At 45.2% G+C, this 17,396-nt stretch overlaps 1 protein-coding gene across 1 annotated transcript in view; it reads right to left on the bottom strand.

Moving 5' to 3' along the window:
* The window catches only part of LOC135905551 (cell adhesion molecule Dscam1-like), a 448,511-nt gene that overhangs the window by 327,623 nt on the left and 103,492 nt on the right, over positions 1-17,396 (bottom strand). The window contains exon 3 of the mRNA XM_070536454.1: positions 16,796-16,873. Within this exon, the coding sequence (XP_070392555.1) occupies positions 16,796-16,873 (78 nt within the window). The remainder of the gene's footprint in view (positions 1-16,795; positions 16,874-17,396) is intronic.

Raw genomic sequence — 17,396 nt, forward strand, 5'->3', positions numbered from 1 at the left:
GTTTTGCCGCCGTAATTGACTTAGCGCGCGCTGTCAGTGCGTCCACCTGTCACTAAAAGGTATTGGACTTGAAGGGGGGAACAAAACTATTAAAGGGTTCGTTTCTTTCTCTGGGCCACACCACGTCTCGACCATAAATGCTCGACGGTGACGCATGTCGACGTCGTGTGGTCATACGGCGGGTTATGCACCTTCGTATAGAACCGTGCTTTATATAGCCATGTGAACTTTATATATCCATAAGAAGAAAGTGACAATAAAAGGCGCCTCTTGCTTCTTTTTATTCTTTTCGCTCGTTGCTAGATATGATAGTCTGCTATTCTGCGTGAAGTATAGTACATGCGCACGATTGCATGCCAAGTGTCACTCCAATACCACATTGACACATTACACACGTATGCGCAAAATTAACCCTCTGTTCTCAATACAGGTGCTGTCACAGAAGGTAGAGAGGAAAGCACGCGCGACAGATGCGCCACTTTTTCTACCACTGAGAGTGGGTGAAACCAAAATCTTGATAAGAAAGTATAAAAGGAAAGCCCATTGATACTAACAGTAGTGTTTCTACGCAACCCGCCGATAACATTGACTACAGTCGCCAAGACGCCTGAAAGAGACAGTTCTATGCAAACTGCCCAGGAGGAATTGACCGGGCTACTTGGCTGGACGTGCATGATTGAACGGCAGCGCACTTAATAAGACATAGACGAACACCAAAACACATATACAAACGGACGCTGAACCGCAACTGCACGACCTGCTAAAAACATAGACCATGGTCAATGTTCTTTTGTCAAGTTTACTGCGCGTTGGCGACCGCAATCTTCTTCTGCTGTCTTCAAATGCGTATAGGAAAACTAATATCTCCGTCGTGCATCACTTGCGGCCTTAAGGAAACGGGAAAAGTGCGCGACAGTTTGAATATCTGCAAGACGTCGTTACAATGTAGATTCAAGATGTGGCTCGATAAAAAGAAGAAACACGGGTCTAAGCGCGATCCTGAAAGAGAAAGAAAAGGAACTACAGACCATTCCTAATGTTCTGCAGAAGCTGTATGGAGTACCGACCAACGCTTGCCTCGTCCTCTAGACGAAAGCCCGGCACCTAACGACCTGGATACAATCTACACCGCACGTAGAAGCGCCACCGCATATTCGGCGGGGGGAAGACAGAAACCTCGATGCGCTCGGGAAGCGTGACTGATGATGGCCTCATTATTAGTTTCGTTTCAACGAGGGCAAAATGAGAGGCCGCCTTAGCGAAACTGCCCTTGCAGACAACGCAAACACCTTTCTCCTTATCTATGTTCGATTCCCGTTGGCCTTACGCGAAGTTTTCACTCTCTGTATCGCTGCTAGTGAATGTCCTTTTTTTCCACCTACACTTCAATTACGCTGGAGTACCGGAGACAGATTTCGTTAACTTGGGTGCAAGATCCCCCCCCCCCCTCCTCATCCTTTCGTGCCGACTTTAAAGGTTCTTTTTTTGTGTACTTCCTTATTTTATCGCTTCTTCTCAAGCAGCGCCGAAATGACTCGTTTACGGAGGGAGACCATAAAAGAGGCTGATACGATGCGGAAAGGCAAATTCGTCTTCCGTTTTGGGAACAAGTAAGAAAGGTAATGACTTGAGAGCAGGAGACATTCCCCCGACGGCGAGGCCGAAAGAGGAGCGAGGCTTTGTCGATGAAAAAGGCTAGCGTATACGGCCGAGAGACAAATTTGTATACGAGACTTCTCTCGCACCCACTTAGCACTATCTAGTTAACCAACTAGCTCAAGCGAAAATTCAAGGTTCGCTTGCTGCTTCGTAAAACCCGCATGCAAGAAACGAGTAACCGACCCCGGCAACTTGTTTTGTTATATCCTTCATCTAGAGACTTCCGGCTAACGCTGCAGTGCAGGTCACACAATACCGCAGGTCTGGCGGTACCGCAGGGCCACGAGGAAGAAGTGCGCCGTTAAGGTGCAGCTTTTTATTTCTTTCCATTTTATTTCCTCCGTAAATTCCCGGAGGTCTCTGTCACTTGATACTCGTTGCATAATAATTGCACACGTAAATCTGTCTTCATAAAATCTGCGCTACGTGCCCAAGCGAAATTATCGAGCTCACTGTCGTGTAGCCGAGCTGTGTCCCAGGGAGGTCTAACACATCCGGAATTAAAGTTCTAAAGACAAGCCAAGGCATCTGTGACGCACGTGCCGTATATAAAGGCAAACCATTGGCAAAGCCCCCAAATTAGCATTTTCACTTACGTTGTACAGCCAAAAAAGTCGACACAGAACTACGCCCTGATTGGCGACGATGTCCGCCACGACACTGCCCATGGTTGCTTGCCTCTGAGCACAAAACTCAAGGCGCACATGGAGAATTACGCTCCACTTTACACACAACTAACGCACGTAGGCGATGTGGCATCCACCCATTTTAAGAATCACTTCCGATCGCGCGAGTTGCAATACAGTAAGCTTAAGGCGGCCATAGGGCATGGTACAAACGCCTGCGAGGTGGGCTTGTCCAAACACCAAGCCACACTACATAATCTGCGTTCACCAGCCCCTGGGGAAATTCAATACGCGAGTGGCTTTGTGAACATTGTAGCTCGCAAACCTGCAAATGTTATCTTACTGCACATGAAAAAGGATAAAGTAGAAGCCTTCAGAGTACGGAAGAAAGAAAAAGTGGAAAGGTGTCAAGCAGGTGCAAGGAATTCAGACAACCTCACATCTGGAAGAACGTAAGATCTCACCGATGAAATTCCCTGTGCGTAGCCCGTTTCGCAAGCACAAAATGGACGCAGCTGTGAATATGCAGTTTGCAAAACTTTCTTGCCCGACTGGCTATCACTGGTTGTAGATAAACCCAAAACAAAGAGAAAGAAGGAACTCTTTGGAGAAATTCTGAACCTGGAGCTGTAGTTTTTGCACATCTATACGACTTCCTAACACCGTCCCTCACAACCCACGTTGCGAGGGATAAATTAGGCAACCTCTATTAGCCTCGTTATAGCTTCGGAATAACTCCGTATTACGATGGTTATGGGGCTGCCTGCGCGTTTTCGTAAGAACGTCCAGCCATGATGAGGTGCACTGCTTTATAAACAAAATCAGTATAACTACGCCGTTTAGCAGTGATACGAATCAGAATTCCTTGTCTGCTTCGAATACGTATATAATTAACAGAGTAAGGCAACGCATTTTTGCAGGCAGTTCATTAAACTTGGTGCTCAAGTAATTTTACAGAAGCTAGAATTTTTTTTTTCTTGAAAAAAAAATGAGCTACGCGCAAACCTTACTTTTCATAGCCTCTTCTTTCTAATTTGCCATCCAGTTTCAAGCAAAAGCAAGACATTGGGGAACATACTATTTTGTAAATTGTGTAGCACACAACGAACAACGGAGCAAAAGAAAATAGAAGTTGACCCCTTAATGCAAGGCGCCATAAGTAAAGCGACCAAGTATGCGTCTAGCATTTTGGCGTATTGTGTGGCGAAGATTAATTAAATTCAGTTTGCCTTAATTCCATGTGAGATGCGCTACAGATGTGGAATAAAACAGTTAAAGTGCAGAAAACTGCGATCTCTGTACCACGCATTTCTAGAGTTTGCAACGTTTTGCGACTCGATAGCGAGATTTTTTCACTTTGTCTCAGTTGAAATTTCTTTTGCGTGAAGAAAAAATGTATGTTGGAAAAGTAGTAGCATTTACGTGGTAGGGAAGGATCTACATGCATGCATCTACATGCCTCATGCATAAATTTAGGTGAAAATCAAAAATTTTCGGCACCCTTTTTGCGACTGTCCTCATCTCAACATACCCGGCAGGCCAATTCACTGCAGTAACGCCATCGCGCTTTCCCAGTAGGCTGGTGCATCCTTCATGTACAAGAAAAGCATTTCGTATAACAGATTCAATTAGAGATCACTGCCAGAAATAGGTTCCCACGAATAGTCCTTAAACGGTAGGTGTACGCATTCTCGCATGCTTTCTACCTACCAACGTTTTTTTAAAGAAAAAAATACCAACGGTTTTTTTTTCTTTATTCCGGTGTCCCACACTACGGCATGCCTCATAATCATATTCTGGATTTGGCACGTACCTGAGAATTCTATTAAGCTTAATTAAATTGAGCCAGCGTCCTATAATTGTCCCTGTGCACATCTTGCAAATGTTCATCTGCGTCCTTTTCTTTTTTGTCGTTTTAGTTTTGCTCAGACTGTCTACTTCTAGTCTTGTTCGCCCCTCGCAGCTCTGACCAGGCACATGTCACTAGCCATACAGAAATGTAGATGTTGGCTTCCTGAGACCACTATAGTTACGCTCAATGTGTTCTTCCATCTAGAAAAAGTGGTTCGCCAAGTCACCTACCACTAATGAGAAGATTTTGCTTCGATGTAAAGGCTAGCGCACGCTCCATTATGAGGCTGACGTTGTACAAATTGTAATTTCACTTCGAGAGAAGTGAAATTAGCATATGTCAGGCTCCACGAGCGTTGACAAGCGCACCGTTCACTTAAGGTTCCATAGCTTCTTCTTATGGGCAACTTGTGGCACTGTTGCGATTTGTTATCTTCCGAACAGTTATATATGTACCAGCTGCAAATTCCATGTTAAGCGTCGTTGTCTCGTTATTATAATTTTTGTGGCAATAAAATTATTATTATTATTATTATTATTATTAGTAGTAGTAGTAGTAGTAGTAGTAGTAGTAGTAGTAGTAGTAGTAGTAGTAGTAGTAGTAGTAGTAGTAGTTATTCCGTAATCGCTCCTTGGGTCTTTCCGCATTTTTTTCAGTAGTAGTATGAATTTTATTTGTGTTATCGATATGGGGCAGTGGGGGGGGGGGGAGGGGGAGAAGGGGGTGCGTCCCTGAGGTCCAGGGATTGACAGGTCTCTCCGGTTCACTGAGCTTAATCAAGAAGTAGTCTCTGATAAAGTAGTCTCAAAAGAGCTCCCTGCCTCTTTATATCATCGCTAGCAAGCCAAACCTCTCACTGCATGTTACTTCATTTGCGCCATGTGGGGCGAATTTGAATTTAGAGAGCGTAGTCTACACGTCCACGTGACGTGGGCAAGAGTTGGCCGCTTCCTGCAGTAGGGACATGTATCTGCATAGAGTATAGGGTGCATCTTACTGAGTATTTGCAGGCGTGAATGTGTGCTATTCTGTATACGGCACGGCACCAGTCCCTGGCCTGTTCTCCCGTAAGGTCCGGGTGATGGTGGTTGTATGTTCATCTCTTCTTTCTTTGGTTTTCAAAGATGTTGTGCGGGTGGATTAGGAGCTCCTCGAGAGGACCAGCTCGTGCTCGAGTGCTTAATTCTCTAGCAGTTAGGTCCTCCCTCTCGTTTGTCTCCAGCCCAGAGTGCGCCGGGCACCACGTTACTGCATGGTGCAATTGCAGGGTCTGCCAGAAGTGTGCTTCAAGTACTGGACTCTCTCATTCCGGTGCTGGCAACCCTTCAGTAGATAATGACTGCCCAGGCAATGTCTTTCAGGGATGTGGCCCGAAAAGCAGCTATTCTTCAGTGGAATGTCCGCGGACTCAGGGCGCGCATTTCGGATTTCCTTCGCTTCGTGCGTGCCAATACGTTTCCCATTATTGCCATTTGCGATCTGTACTTATCGAACATGATCAGGCTTTCTGGATATGAATAGTTTATGCCGTCAACTGTTGGTGAAAACAGTAAGGTTTTGGTGTTTATTCGCCGTGAGCTCACATACATTCATCAGCCTATGGCACCTAATGACCATAATCAATATATATATATGCCTAATAGTAAAGAAAAAGAATTTTACCGTTACTGTTGTAGGCGCCTACCTATCTCCGTCAAGTCGATTTGATCACAAAAGAATACAAAATAATGTCCTCAGGACCCGGTCCATGGGTCATTATTGGAGAATTCAAAGCCCATCATACACTCTGGGGAAGTTCGAAGATCAACGCGAGAGGCAGAGCTCTGGTATCTTTCGCCTCCAGTAATGAACTTTGGCTGTTGAATGATGGAAGTCATTCGTTTCTACGTGGCTCCACATACAGCAGCTGTCTTGACTTAGCTTTTGTCTGACGAAGACTTAACATACGTTCTGGGTTGTTTGCGGACATAGAGACGCACGGAAGCGACCATATTCCCACTTACGTCAAGATCAGAGGACTCTCTCTTTCCAAAATACGGGATACGATCCAAAGAGTGGACTGTACTAAATTTCAGTCTGTCATGGAAGAACACTGCGAAGCCAATCTATCTTTTGACTTGAAAGAGGCAATCAAGAGAGCGGTGCAAGACACTATGCCTACTCTTACATGCTCTTCGACATCACAGTGCTTCGCACCAGTGCAATGTTTTTTTTTTCCTTGAGCACACAGCAGCATTTTTTTTACTTATACTCACAGATGCTAACTTCAATTGAAGATTCATGAATCAAGCATCTATTTCCGCAGAGACATAACCCAATGCAGTTTTAAACCCTCCCCGCGTGACTTGCCTCCACAGGTGGGAAAAATAAACTGAACTCACTTAGATTCACTAACAAAATATATATCTTAGGGCTCACTCAGGCCCTACCGGGCTGTTGCCGGACTCAGACTCGCCAAGATCAGGCCTAACCAGGTTCACTCGGTCTCAAGTTTGCCAAAAGCAAGCTCAACAGTACTCACCCAGACCACCAGTCTTGGGGAGTCTGAGTGCTCAAAATCCACTGTTGTCCTTCACACCGTGCAGACGCGGGCTAAAAACGGCTTTATTTACAGAGTGCTGTACATAGCGGATACCACTGCGAGAAAAAGAGATATATAATTGAAAGGAAGGCGCGTGGAGAGCTTTCTGCGGTGCATTTCCACTCTAATGGAGAAGTTTGTCGCGTGCCGCTTTTGTCGCAAACTAACACACACGGCAAACTTCTAGATATCGGGACATAACAGGGAGCTTACCTCGCTCGGTACACAGGAAATGGTCTTTCTTGCTTCCGAGGGGCTCACACGAGAAGAATAAAGGCCACAAAAAAGAAACAGGCGGAAACGAATGGTTCGTTCTCACGCGTAGAAATAATCAATGGCCGAAGGTCTGTGTCGCCTAATTGTGCGCACTACCACTCACCCCGCTGGCACGAAGTCTTGTTCTTTACCTTCTGTTTATTGATGTTTCTGGTGCCGCTGTCGTGACACAATATGCCTGCTGTCCAGAGGGACAGTGAGACACGATTTTTTCTTACACAAATATAGTGATGATCTCTTTTCAAAGAAAACAAAATTGATGCACTGAACAAAGAGCTAAACAATGTGGCTTTCGCAGTTTTCTTTTCTTAAAGGGACACCTGTGTTTGGTAGCTATCTCTATTCAAATTAGAGACACCCACCACGTCATAAATGTAGGTTATTCCCTGCGGTGCACTCTTCAGGGCTGGAAACATGCAATAAGCTATTAAGATCGATGGCAGAATAAGGGTTTTTCGGGCTATTGTGCACCAGGTCGATGAATCGACTCATCGATCGACCCATGTTTACTCCTATGGAGACGTTGAAGTTAGATGCAGATGGGTTTCGCGGCACTGAAAGGAAGTAGCAGTGAAACGGAAACAAAACAAAACAAAACCGCTAGGTGCAGCAATGGGGACATCGATCAGCAAACAATAGCTATCAATTATTATCTACTCTACCAAAGAAGAAAGTTGAATTATGCACGAGCATCATCTCTCCATTACCTGTGGCATTTCATACCCCCGTTACATCCAATACCGAAAGCCGCAACGGCACTGAAGTCGAATATTCCAACTCAATGAGCAAGTTGCCGTAAATGTTGTTCCTGAAGTTTGTCTAAAGCTTGTGGGTTTGGGAGCTAAGATTATACAGGACCAAGTGTCACGCCGGTAACCGTATTACATTTCCTAAAGGGGAATCGAAGTATTTGTTTCGTGCGGACACGACTAGTCACTTCAATTTTCAAGCCCAAATCGTGGTTAGCTGTTGACTGCTAAGTCTTTTCTCGTCACCTGACGCCACTAATAACCCGTAGATAAACATTATCTCCTAGTTAAGCGGAGAAACGTTTTCTACAGTTGACGGGATTGTATTTCGCCCGCAAGGTCGGTGGCATTCGTCTTCGCGCCCACTATTGGAGATTTCGGCATGACGTGCGTGCAGTGCGGGGCCATGGCGCGCCCATCGTAGCCGAGCAGTTAGGCCTCGTCCTCTTTCGGCCATTGGTATTTCTAGGGGAACTACTTCTCGAAGCGCTGAAGCATATATGACTGACGCGTCACGGTTTTTCAGGGGAAGGCCTCTCCTACGTTCTTGACGTGTCACTAACCACGTGCTCTGCAGTTCTGGCATCGCGCACCCACTCTTTCTCTTCATCGTGTCTTTCTATCGCGCTCTTTCCACTAGCTGTGAGTGCGAAGTCCACCCGCTTGCCTGAGCGGGCAGGTCCAAATAAGTGACAGCCACTTCAACGTATGTCTAGCGTGAAATTCAGCGGCGTTACCTAACTCGTCTACCGGAGACTAATTCAGTTTACGTTACCCGATGGCCATGCTGCAAATCCAGCCTAAACGCCTTTTCTGCGATCGCTTAAAGAAACAGACATCCGATTGCGAGCATTTCGAGCATCACCATACTGTTCTTATCCATGCAGTCACGCGTACTTGACGCATCAACGCATGACGGTGCCATAACAGAAAGAGGTCATAAATGCGTACCATGCGGCCACCATATACGTGGCCATGAGCAACGTGTTTCATAAAGCGCATGCAGGACAGCATAACTGGTCAGCAGAGGAGTAGGAGAGTAGGCGAAAAATTCGAGCACGTTATAGCCAGTGTACTCAGTAAACCATTTAACAACCTATATCGAGGGGCGAAAAGCCTGAGTTAGCGTTTGCAGCGGCTTTACGCGACATGCGGTATATTTTTCCACGTGAACAGCACCACCAGGTAAAGTGGGCTAACCAATAATCCTCAGTGAGTACTTTATTTACCTAGGTAAAGAAAAGAGGGAAGCTAATACAGCCACACGCCACTTACACCTGATATACAGTAAAAGTAAACGCCTCATCAATGTCCGCGTCTTAAAAATGAGAACAAAACCAAAGTGCGACCACCGGTAAAACGAACGGTTTCCGTATTTAGCGATCTGAAACAGTTGCGCCCCTCTGCCTCAACCATGAAAAAGAAGATAGGACCGCAGATTATAACTCTCTCCAATAGGTTGTACCTTAATGGACGAGAAACGAGAATTATATATGCAGATGCCGGCGAAAGACCGCGCTTCCCGTAATGCAAGTTCCTCGATGTCGTTATGGGGAAGTAATTTGAGCTTCCATTTCTTGTTCTGCGATTTTTTTTTTTTGAGAATGGAAACATAATTGTAGATACCTATGCGTCAAAAGCAGCAAAAGGCGGACCCATGCTTGAAGAAAAAAATAAATTCATAAACTTAAGAGCATTGAAAATCGGCCTTCATATTCGACAGTTTACAGCTTGGTCTTATAATGGAATTCTTTCGTGTGTGCAGCAGAACCTCTTTCATAAGTTCCTGCTTGTTACGTTTTTCCCGGCTCTCTTTTTTTTCCTCCATAGGGACAATTTCTGACAGCCCACCTTCCTATTCGTGGGGTTTTTGTGCTGGCAAATATTTTTCAATCATCATCACTTACTGTAACCTCACTAGCTTAAGTTAGTGCTTCCATGCCTTCTTAAGACGGGCTTCACCTGTATGACGTTGGGCTTTTTTTCCTTAATCTGACTAGCACTCGCACAGCGTGGCGAGCCATACAGCGTCAACCAAAGCATTGAGACTGCTCTCGGCCTAGTCGAGAAACACTACAGAGTCTGATGGTTCTTTCGCGGGTCTAGCCAAATGGTTGGAACCCTTTCGTAGCAGTAAACAAAAAAAAGTAATAAGAAGCGTGAGCACTCCAAACCTCGTTATGAGGAGGCACGAAGTGTAAATCCGACACGAACAATTCTATAAGGTTTTCTTGTAGGCAGTGACCTGCTCAATTAGTTGTGATAAGTAATGTATGTATCTGTTAACGTATGCATGGTATGTGTTAAAGATGTTTCGTTGTTTGATTCTTCCATCGGTAATTTATTAGACTGAGGAAGGAGTATGATTTTTAACATGTCTTGTTGTTAAATTTTCTTATACTATGAACACGCCTGTAATGTTCTTCAATGAAGGTACAAATAATAAATAATCGAAAGAAGAGGAAAAAGACAGAAATAGAGTAGCATGTCCTTGATCCTCGTCCGTTTCTCCTTGCTACACCCGATTCATGGCCGATCCCCTAGAGTAGTTATGTGCTACAAACACTCAGTATGACAACAACGACAATAACAACAATAATACTAATAATAATAACAACTACGACAACGCCCTTGGTTCCTTTGCATTTTCGCTTCAGAAGCTCGGTAATTCGATTTAACGCTAGCCACCCCCGGTGTAGGCGAGTTAGTGCGGATGGGGAGGTAACTTACTACTGAGGGCGAGAGAGTCGGGTAGGTCGCATGTGTTTGTAATTGACTCGCGAACATAATGACTGAATACAGTGCGCAGGCGCGGTTCAGAGTTGGGCGCTCGGCCAGACTTAGACTTTCGTTGCCAGCAGCTGCTTATGGCCAACACGAAAAAGCAGCATATGGCCATGTTCCCCTTCTCCTTTCTTTTTTCTCGGTAGCGCTCCCTGTATTCTGTGCCTTGCGTAATCTACTGCTCTAATCACCAATGGCGCTAGCCAAATTAGCGTTTCTTCGCTTTTGCGTCACCTCTTGTTGGCCCCTTCCCTCCAGATGTGTGTGCCCTACTCCCCCCAAGGCATAAAAGTGCCGGCCTTTGTCGATTCACCGTTCATGGCCGTTTCAGGCTCAGTCCTTCTTTTTTTTGTTGGCTTTCAAAAGGATCTTTTCAGAGGTCCCCTGTGTCGCTGTTTTTGTTTTCTGCTTGGTCTAAGGAGTGCTGTGTTACTCTGTTTCAATACAGCAGCCACTTCTGCGTGGTTCTCGCTTTTTGGGTTTTACTGCAACTCCCCTTTACAGTTATCAAACAACATATGTGTTACTAACTGAGTCTGTTCCATACGAGCGCCTAATACATGTTCTTCTTTTAGGAGAGGAGGGAGAGGGAGGGGGGTTACAAACATTGACGCCCATTTTTGTGTCACCCAGTTTAAATAGCGAGAGGGAATGCGAATGCTGAAAATTGTGAATAACGAGGTATCTATGAATCATAAACCTGTAAAACAGAAAAAAAAGACCATTAGTGACTCATCTGGATACGGAAGGCTTTCAGGAAACTGGGTTCGGATTTTCTGACCTTTAATAAATCTTCTGTCGCTTGCGCGTCATTTTTCTTCGCGTTGTTGTTTTCGTTGTAATGCCGCCTCGATGGCCGATGTTGGAGCTCTCAAACTTGTGCTTAGAGTCTGTCTCACAACGTGTGCCTAACACATGTTTTTCTTTTAGGAGAGAAGGGCGAGCGAGGGGGGTTACAAATATTGACGCCCATTTTTGTGTCACCCAGTTTAAATAGCGAGAGGGAATGCGAAGGCTAAAAATTGTGAATAACAAGGTATCTATGAATCATAAACGAGATTTGTTCATGTTTACCTGTGCACGCATGACACCATGCTTCTCAATTTAGTTAGTAAGCGAATGGTTACAAGTTTATGCAGCAGATAAAACTACGATCCTTATTTCATATAGCTGTCTACTAATTTGCTATCGCAATCGATGGTTCCCTTTTCGGAGAAAACTAAAACTTTTTTGTTTCTTCACGACTGCTCGGACTTTGGGTGCTTTGCTAAAGAGTGCATTATCTCTGAAATGGGGCCACATTTCTTTAGTGCTTTGCTCGTAGTGGCCAACGGTACGTAGAACGTGCGACGTTGCATCTCCTTCGTCATAAGCTCAGGTTGATCATGTTTTACCATTTCTTTGCCGGAGTACAAATGTCCTCGTCGTCTTAACATAGACCACATTGAATAAGCATAGGAAAGTACGACCGTATAGCATTTAGATGTGGGTCATGCCAGAATCTTTGTTTCTCTCGATAATTCCTGTTTAGTGACCATTCAGAAACGAACAATACACATGCATAGATTCGCTTGGAACACCCGCAGCAAAAATCATGCCGTTGCCGTCCTATCATCGTCCTCAACGTGGTCGCCTTCGTGCGGCTGTCGTCACACACACGTATCCACGCATTACACACACAACTACTCAATTCACACAAACGCATTGTTCCACCTGGTAAAGCTAGGCGGAAACCCAAACAATGCTGGATAGCCAGCTACATATAAAATGCCGTGCATAACATTGATTCCCACAATGCCTGCGATCTAGACAGATTTACTAGAGATCTCAAGTGTGGCCGACACAGTAAATACCTACCTAGCTACCAACCATACCTGAGGCTATGAGGCTATGAATGCTTCACATTAAAACGTTCGGTGCAAAAGTTGTTCTGACGCACTTATGTGTTCTGTAGATAAGACATTTCAGCGGCGAAATAAATAGTTCGTCCAATTTCATTCAACATCCAGGGGTGTTCCGGAAGTTGTGAAGAGAGGCCATGAGTAGTGACATTGTTAAGGTAGAACTTGACTCCGTTGAAGACATCCTTTGAAGTATGGTTCCGTAGCGTGCTTGTACACAGAAAAAAAGTAGGCAACCTCTCAAGTGTATTATTGTTTCTGGTCTAAGAGATCTGCACAATTTTTTTTCCAGTGAGGATGTTTATGTGTCGTTTGTTTTATAAGTGACCAGTTCTGTGAAAAACAAAGCCAGCAATTAGGACGCAGTAAAGGTAGTAAAGATGTCAGCGCTATACAGCGTGTGAACCATTCGGCAGACAGTAGCATCTAGTCACAGTCAGGAATCAGGCAATCAGGAATCAGGCAAAGGAATCTTCATATTAAAGTTACGTTTTGTTTGTTTTGACTTTTCATCACATTAATATAAGCACTCTATTGAGACGCAATTGAATATGGCGCATGATTTTAGCAGACATTGTAAGAGACGTCTCCCTGAAACGAACAGACGTCGCTATTCGTTTCGTATTTGATTCAACAATTACTTATTCCGAATTGATGAATATTCGCTTCTGGTTGAATATAGAAAAATATCACTGAGTGTAGTCTACAGGGAGAAAGGCGGATGGAATTTGTGAGTATTCCGAATGGTTCGGCTGCAGGAGAACCATGGTTCCTGTGCCGAGGAACCAGTTGATGCGCGAATGCATAATTCGGATGTATTTTGCAGAGTAATTTTATACCATTCAATAAGGGTTCCTCATCTTCAGACATGTTAGGGTATTTGTATATCTTATTTAGGCAAAGAAATTTATTGTTTGGGTAATATCACCATATTTGCATCTTCTTAAAAAGGTGTGTTCCTGTAGTGTACCACTTCCCACTTTCAGCGGACACAATACTTTACGCTCATTTGACAACATGCTGCTTCCTTGTTTCCTTACTGTAAGCGTCATGGTGCACGAGATAACTGAAAGCAGCTGTCACACGTTTAAAAAAGCTCCTCAGCTGATCAGACGTCCAGTTTCGAATAGCACTACATGCTTGTAAATAGTACTCTATTTTTTTAACTTTGTCGTCGCAAAATTTTACATATCACTTTCCTTAGAAATCAAAAAATATTCATTGTTCTATTTCAAGTTCGGAGCTCGCTTTCCTCGAATTCCTCAAACTGCTACTCATTAGTAAAAACTTAAGAGTACGCAAGCTTTCGTACACGCAACGTGGTCGTTAGTCCTACGTATACGTAACCGTAATGCACCTTCCCAGGTATTTTACTGCAAAACTGCGGTTGCGTATACGGGATCGCGTCTTCAAGGCGTGACAAGGGTCACACAACTTTCTTTTTGTTTTCAGACATGCAACAGAAGTCATCCTAGCGACACGAGAAGCCCAAGAAAACTTCGGTGTGTCGAAATGGGGGCGAAGACAAAGCGGATTGTTCCGCGATTGCCGACATGTATGAGCGTACGAGCACCTCAGAGCAGCGAGCGCAGCAACTTGCGAAATCGGCGTAACAAAGTAACAAACTCACTGCCGCAAATATCATTCGTGCTGGCACTGCTTTCGTTACGCAGTGTGGCCACCTTACTGCTTTTCTCGCTAACTTTCGCGCCTTTCTTGTGCTTTCCCTCTGCTTGAGAGTGCGTTTCGGTACACTGGATAGCGCCACATCCTTCAATTCTTATCGCGCGCCCACTTTCGGCGAAATTGAAAACGCGCGCGCGCGCGCGCCCGTGCTTGTGCATCTGCTGCGAGGAAGCTCCATGACAAGATGCCAAAAAACCAAGCCGATGCAAACCCAAAGCAAGTATATCCATGCATGGAAGACAAGGAGCGCAAGACAGAGTCGCAACAGTTCCAGATTGGAAGCAGTATAGCTTCCTGCAGCGGAGACTGCTTTTTGATTCCGGGCTTTCGTTTAAGGACGCGCGGTGCTTCCGCCTATTGCGGTAGGTATGCTTGCAGAAACATGCGCCAATGCTGCTTTTGTTAGTTTTGTCCCGCACCGTTTCGCGTGCAGCGGCTTCCATTTCGGAAATTTCCGATGGCGTCAAGTGCTGGCGGAGGCGAGCTTCTTCTCTCCCGCTATATCGCACTCCGTGTTCCTCGCAGCGAAATGGACGTGTACCGAGCGCAGTATATTCAGGTAGCCTCATTTGCCGCTGCTTTGCCGCTACCTATAACGTGTATATAGTCGAGCACCTCTTCGGCAAACACCTCTACGATGAACTGACCTGTGTTACGAAGGAATAACTCAGTCCCGAATTTACTGGGAACTGGGTGGAGCGCGACCTTTAGAACGAAGTGACTTCTATAACGAATTGTTTTGAAGCGCCCAATCACTTCAGTATAAAGGCGTGTGACTACAGTTCTCGACCCTGAATACGCACAACAGTTGAAGATATCGTAGCTATGATGTATAATTATCGGTAGAAGATATAAGCCGCTTGAAAGTTTCGCCCTTCCTACTGCGACTTTCAGATCCTTCGTACTACCGATCTTACACCAGTCGACAAATATAGAACCTTAAGTACAAGTATTTCCAGAAATTATTGACGTTTGTTGTCAAGGGAAGAAAATATCTTAGATGGACCGCATAAGTCAAATAGACACGCTAGCAATATTTCCGATGTATACTGCGCGCGTGGATAACGGTGTCTTTTCACAGCGGCAGAAATTATCCTCGATATATTTTTGGCAGGTGACATTACAACGGAATGACGGCAACGATGGTGGCACGACAGCTAGAGAGATGATGATGGTGCAACAATGACGGCCACCGATAGTGACAATGCGTGACCAAGATAGCATGACGACAAGGAAATGACAACACGCTCCTTCAGCGCTCATTTAAACCGCGGGCTCCACATCTCATTCGGCCATTCGCTTTAAAATTACTGAGATCCCAGACACTGTGGGAGTTCGTCTAAGCGAATATGTTCCGTGCTGGGAAGACGAAACGCCGCACCTCGTAAAAGCCGCTAGGTGGAGTTTGGTGACTAGCGCACCCTTCACTTGCGACACAGCGCAACCCCCCTCCACAGCAACTAAACCTTGCAGGACCACACAGTGCTCTCATCTTACCGCACGAGCATGCTAACCAGCTAGTTAGAATTCTGCTCCGAACGCGCAACTCGCCTCGGTTAGATAGTGAATGAACCAAGGAAGTTTTAATCAGCATGAACCCTGTGGTGACGGGGGATACCTTATGCCAGAGGAAAAAGTACCCGCAAGGACCCTCCTTCAACTGACCTTGGCGGTCATAGCGACACGTCTGACATTCCCGACGAAGTAGGCCGTAGCTGAGGCAAAAAAAAACAGCCAACTACGAGTGATGCCCACAACGTACGGTGAGGGTGCTGTAAGTACATGTACTCGATGCACTCGTTGTCGACGCTGACATCTCACACCTCTATCACATTGTACCGTGAATGCAGAGTTTCGTTGAAAGTGCCTACTGTAACAATCCAGACCACTGACGCCACTTCTTAGGGATGGGCACCAGGGACCACAGACGTGGCGTTGGTGCAGCGGCCTGGAGCTTGATCAGCAGTGGAGATGAACCCGAACAGACAAGAGGCGACGTAACGAATTGCAAGAGGTTTAATTACATCGCTGCGTAGGGAGCGGTCCGCTCGACAAGTTGCTCGACGAAGAGCGAAAGCGAACGCTCCAAGGTCGTGCTGAAGGCAGAAGAGTAGATGTTCACTGCCGAGGGGCGAGCGAAGCGTCCTCACGCTTGAGGCCGGGACGCCGTACTTGAGTATGATTCTACATGCAGCACTTTCAATTGCCAGCTAACCTCAATATTATAAATCGTTCTTGTTGTGATACACGCAAGTACTATACGTTTGGGAGCTTGAGGAACCATGCGCGTTTTGTTTGCAGTAAAGCGTGAGAAGAAGTCCCAAAAATGCCACCGTGTGATCCATATTTCGAGTGTCAGGGAATTTTGTGTCGTTTGACTACAACGTGAGCGTAAGTGAGTGTACAGTGCTTCCGCATGCAGCTCACTCAGCGTAACATGCGAAGCTGCAGAATTATTTTACCACTCTGAGAGTTGCGCACTATTTCCTCGAAGTGAACTTGTGAGAGAAATTCTTTATCGTTCTTGTGGATTGCTCTGCAAGCATAAATGCTTGCAGAAATATACCATTTAGACATTGCTATATTGCTTAGCGTCGCATTTATTTGCCATATTCCATATCATTTGTAAAGAAACTGGATTTTATTCGCTAATATTACTAATACAACAATTGAATACATACCTGAATACACTTCAAGAGCGTAGCAGTTCTTGTACCCTGGCGAGGCCCACCAGAAGATTTTTCGTGCGGCTGGCCACGCTGGAAGTAAATCATATGAGAGCTGGAACGATACAGTCTTCTAGGCGATGTGTAACAGTTAATTCAAAAACAAAGCTGGGACCGTTAAACGCGTGAGCAAGCTAAAAAACAGAGCAGAGAATAATACATAAATATAAGATTTGTCCATAGCAAGATAATGTGTTAGAATAAAGCAAAATAAAAATTCAATCAAAAGCTTGAGCACGAATGGAACAGCGAAGAAAAAAAAGCGCCCACAGATATCCCAGATATGCCCCCACTGAAACGGCAGCTGACCAGCGAACTATTCCATAGTAGAGAATTCTGCATGAAAAGCACGGAAGGCCGAGCCTTTCATGTGATAGACTAAAAGGGAAAAAGAAACTGCTTTATTTTTAGGCGAACACAGCGAAATTCCGCTCACGAAAGCTTGAAGAACGGGAACAGAGAACTGTGGCCGAAGAAGCTCCGACACCGGTGCAACGCGCTTGTAAACAGGCACAGCCCAAGAGGATACGCGAGGAATAAATCCGCCTTTCCTGAA

The sequence above is a fragment of the Dermacentor albipictus genome, chromosome 3, assembly GCF_038994185.2.
Source record: "Dermacentor albipictus isolate Rhodes 1998 colony chromosome 3, USDA_Dalb.pri_finalv2, whole genome shotgun sequence".
NCBI lineage: Eukaryota > Metazoa > Arthropoda > Arachnida > Ixodida > Ixodidae > Dermacentor > Dermacentor albipictus.